The 4285-nt window shown below is 37.5% G+C and overlaps 1 protein-coding gene across 1 annotated transcript in view; it reads right to left on the reverse strand.

Annotated features, from left to right (window-relative positions):
• Positions 1-687: 687 nt before the first annotated feature.
• kcnj8 (potassium inwardly rectifying channel subfamily J member 8) overlaps positions 688-4285 on the reverse strand; it is an 11149-nt gene continuing 7551 nt past the window's right edge. The window contains exons 4-6 of the mRNA XM_037695880.1: positions 3624-3763; positions 1057-1273; positions 688-939 (exon numbers count right to left, since the gene is read on the reverse strand). Coding sequence (XP_037551808.1) covers positions 688-939; positions 1057-1273; positions 3624-3763 — 609 coding nt within the window. The remainder of the gene's footprint in view (positions 940-1056; positions 1274-3623; positions 3764-4285) is intronic.

Consider the following 4285-nt stretch of genomic DNA (forward strand, 5'->3'; position numbering starts at 1 on the left):
TGAAGAATTATTGCCATATTTGAAGAATTATTGCCATATTTGAAGAATTATTGCCATATTTGAAGAATTATTGCCATATTTGAAGAATTCTTGCCATACCAAAACCTGTGTAGCTGAATATTTATGTTTAGAGTGAATTTATTCACAGACAGCACAAACATTTTGCAAACGTGACAATATTATTAGCAGTTAAATGAAAACTTCATTAGAAAACTAAAACAGGAGCTGCACATAAAAACCGGAGGCTTTAAAGAAGCATAATTACAGATAAATTAATGAACGGCAGAAAATCTTTTAAACATTGTTTTGTTCCTTTTGGCACATTGGTCTTAAATAACTATTTTTAATATCCGATGACCACTTAATTACTTTTTAAATTAACACATTAACGTGAACATTTAAGAATATAAAGTGCTGAAAGTTGTTCAAAGGTTTGTCTACATGAAAAATTAAAGTTCTCACAACTTTAAGAAAAAGATCCCATAAATGCGAGCTGACTCTATTTAAAGATCTATTTTGTAGAGAAACGTTGACATAAACGTCGCATTAGCAAGAAACGTGTGGAAACACGAGTCGGGTTAAGGCGGAGAACAGAAGAAGGAGTCGTCCAATCAGAAACAGCGATACGCCTACAGCCCTCGTTCCACACAGGAGGAGCACGGAGGCCGACGGAAGGCGGGCCTCATGTCAGGTGACGGCGTTCGGGTTCTGGCCTCCCTCCGTCGGGGTGAAGAACTGGACTTTGGGTAGAATGAGCCCGGAGTTGTTCCTGCGCAGGCTCCCGCTGCTGCCGGCGCCTTTGCGCATGGAGTTGTTGCGTCTCATGGAATTACGCTTCCTGAGCGAGTTCTGGTGCGACAGCTCGCTCTTCTGCAGGGTGTGGATTAAGATGTACGGCTTCTCGTCCAGCTCTCTGGCGCTGCAGTTCGGCGTCGACACCTTCAACAACACCAGGCGTCAATAACTGTTTCCTGCTTCACTTTGCAGCAGTTTCTATCTGCGTTGAAACAAACAGGAGCTGCAATTTGTTTCTCACAAATGAACGGAAACACTCACTTTTACCGTGTTGCCAAACTTGGAGTAGTCCACGGAGTACACGCCTTCCTCCTCTGTTACTATGGGAACAAAGCGGTGTCCCCACTGGATCTCCTCAGAGACGTAGGAGGTCCGGGCCTGCGTGGTGATGCCCGTCGTCTCCACAACGCCCTCCAAGATGACGATTACCTCCAGGTCGCTGCACGGCAGCTCCATGGCCGACAGGTCGTACAGCGGGCTGACGGCACAGAACGGAAACAAAACTAGAGACATTTAAATTCCTGCAAAAATACAGTGTGACTGATTACTGCTGAAAAACTGCTGAAATTACCAGTAGCTAAAACATGCTGAAATGTAACTGAAATGGAAGAACAAGGCTAAGTTAGCAGAAGAAAGCAGAAAGAACACATTTGATGAATTAGGTTTAAAGAAGCAAAAATTAGCACAAAAATTAGGAAATTAGCTAAAAAAAAGCTGAAAATAGTAAAACATTGCTGAAAAGTAGCTGAAAAGGTAGAAAGAAGCTTGAACTACCACAAGGAAGTGGAGGGAGCTGAAATGAGCTAAAAAAATGAATTTGCTGAAAAAACTAAATTTAACACAACAGCTAAAAAGTAGCTGAAATGGCAGAAAAAAATTGAAAGGAGCATGACAAGCTGAAATTAACAGAAAAAAGATAATGAGACTGAAAATAGCAGAAATTACCATGAAAAAAATTGAATTTCTCTGAAAACAGCTAAAATTAGCTAAAAAAAAAGTTAATAAAATGTAGCTGAAAAGGTAGAACAAGCTGAAATTAGTTGAAGAAAGTAGAAAGAATACATATTTGCTGAATTAGGTTTAAAAAAGCAGAAATTAGCTCAAAAATTCAGAAAGTAGAAAAAAAAGCTGAAAATAAAAAATGTTGCTGAAAAGTAGCAGAAAAGGCAGAATGAAGTTTAAACTACCACAAGGAAGTAGAATGAGCTGAAATGAGCTAAAAAAAAAAAAAAACACCAAACATTGGAATTAGCTGAAAAACCTAAATTTAACACAACAGCTAAGAAGTAGCTGAAATAGCAGAAAAAAGTGAAAGGAGCATGACAAGCTGAAATTAACAGAAAGAAGATAATGAGGCTGAAAGTAGCAGAAATTACCTTGAAAAAAATAGAATTTCTCTGAAAACAGCTAAAATTAGCTAAAAAATGTAAATAAAATGTAGCTGAAAAGGTAGAACAAGCTTAAATTAGTTGAAGAAAGTAGAAAGAATACACATTTGATGAATTAGGTTTAAAGAAGCAGAAATTTGCTAAAAATTTCAGAAAGTAGGAAAAAAAAAAGCTGAAAATAGAAAATGTTGCCGAAAAGTAGCTGAAAAGGCAGAATGAAGTTTAAACTACCACAAGGAAGTGAAATGAGTTCAAAAGAGCTAAAAAAAAATGGAATTAGCTGAAAAACCTAAATTTAACACAACAGCTAAAAAGTAGCTGAAACTGTAGAAAAAGATGAAACCAGCAACAACAACAAAAAAGCTGCAAGGAGCATACCAAGTTGAAATTAGCAGAAAAAAGATAATGAGGCTGGAAGTAGCAGAAACTACCACAAAAAACTTGAATTTCTCTGAAAACAGCTAAAATTAGCTAAAAAATGTTTTTAAAAAAATGTAACAGAAAAGGTAGAACAAGCTGAAATTAGCTGAAGAAAGTAGAAAGAACACGTTTGCTGAAAGAAGCAGAAAGGAGAACAAAAATGGAAATTATTTGAAAAAGCTGAAATTAGCAAAAATCTGCTGAAAAATAGCAAAAAAATATCAGAAAGAAGCTGAAACTACAAGAAGGAAGTGGAGAGCACATTTTTGCTGAATTAGGCTGAAAAAAGTTTAAATGAGTGCAAAAAATGTGGAATTATCTGACAAAGCTCAAGTTTTCATGAAACTGCTAAAAAGTAGCTGAAACAGTAGAAAAAAAGCAGAAATAAGCGGAAAGGAGCATAAGAAGCTGAAATTAGCAGAAAAACGTTAGAAGAAGCACAAAAACATAGCAGTTAGCAGAACGAATCTAAAAGGAGCACAACACAGCTGAAAGTAGCTGAAAAAGTTTAAATTTGCAGAAGGAAGCTGAAAGAAGCTGAAGCAGAACAAAATGTGAAAGGAGCAGTAAAAGGTTAACACATCTAAAGATTTGAAGGATGTAAAATGAGCTCATTTTGTTTTCTATGAGGAAAAAATGGCAGAAAAGGCTAAAATATTTCAAAGTCTTTGCAGGATTGTCATGAAAGAGCTGAATGTTTTATGATTTGTTGAAAACTGCAGGAAGAGAAACTAGCCAAAACACATAAGAAAGAAAAATGGATCACAACAGAGTGAATGCTTCATAAACATTCAGACAAATAAAAGAATGCATATTGCCCGCTGCCGGGTGCAAAATGATATCAAAACAACACATTTCAGTTGTAATTCTGTAATTGTCCAGCAGATGGAGGTACTGGGCAAAACACAGTTTTCCCATCAAAGAGCAAAATGGTTGAAGAAAGCTGCTGAGAACTAAATATTAAAAGTGACGTGATAAGAACGGTGCAGTCCTCGAGGGTAACTGAGCAGCGGCACTCGCCTGTTTTTGTCGATGACGTGGCAGATGATGAGCGGGGCGAGCAGGAACAGGCTGGTGCTGGCCACAGTGCTCTCCGTCTGGACATCGATCTGATGGATGGGGATCAACTCCCCCTCTGGTGTGGTGGTTTTCCTCACCACCTGCATTTTGACGAGCAACCACAATTACTCAACTTCATCTTAAATTTTACCTTCAGGTTCCAGGTTGGGACATTGTGTAAAATGTGAAGAAAAACAGACTTTAATAATTAGTAAATTTCACAAAGTTATAATTATTCTCAATGGAACACTCAGACCAAATCAAGTGTTTCATTTTTGACAGTGTACCATTTTTCTGGTGGGGGGAAGGGGGGGGATTATTTTGATGGCAGCATGTAAAAAGTGGTAGAAATAAACAACCAAGGAAGCATTTTGCATGTTTAGTTGGCAAAAAATTAGGAGGATGGAGCATCTCTGTCCAACTTTTGAGATGTGCTGCTGTCAAAAATAGCTTTTCAATTTGACTTCAAAATCCACCAAGAAATTTGTTGGTAAAAAAACAAGAGTACCAAATACAACACATACACCCATCAAAATAAATTAACAGAAAACTATAGCTTTTTGCAGCTAACAGGAACACACTGCTAACAGGACCATGCTGCTAACAGATCCACACAGCTAATA

The sequence above is a fragment of the Nematolebias whitei genome, chromosome 22 (assembly GCF_014905685.2).
Source record: "Nematolebias whitei isolate Nwh7 chromosome 22, NemWhi1, whole genome shotgun sequence".
Classification (NCBI taxonomy): Eukaryota; Metazoa; Chordata; class Actinopteri; order Cyprinodontiformes; family Rivulidae; genus Nematolebias; species Nematolebias whitei.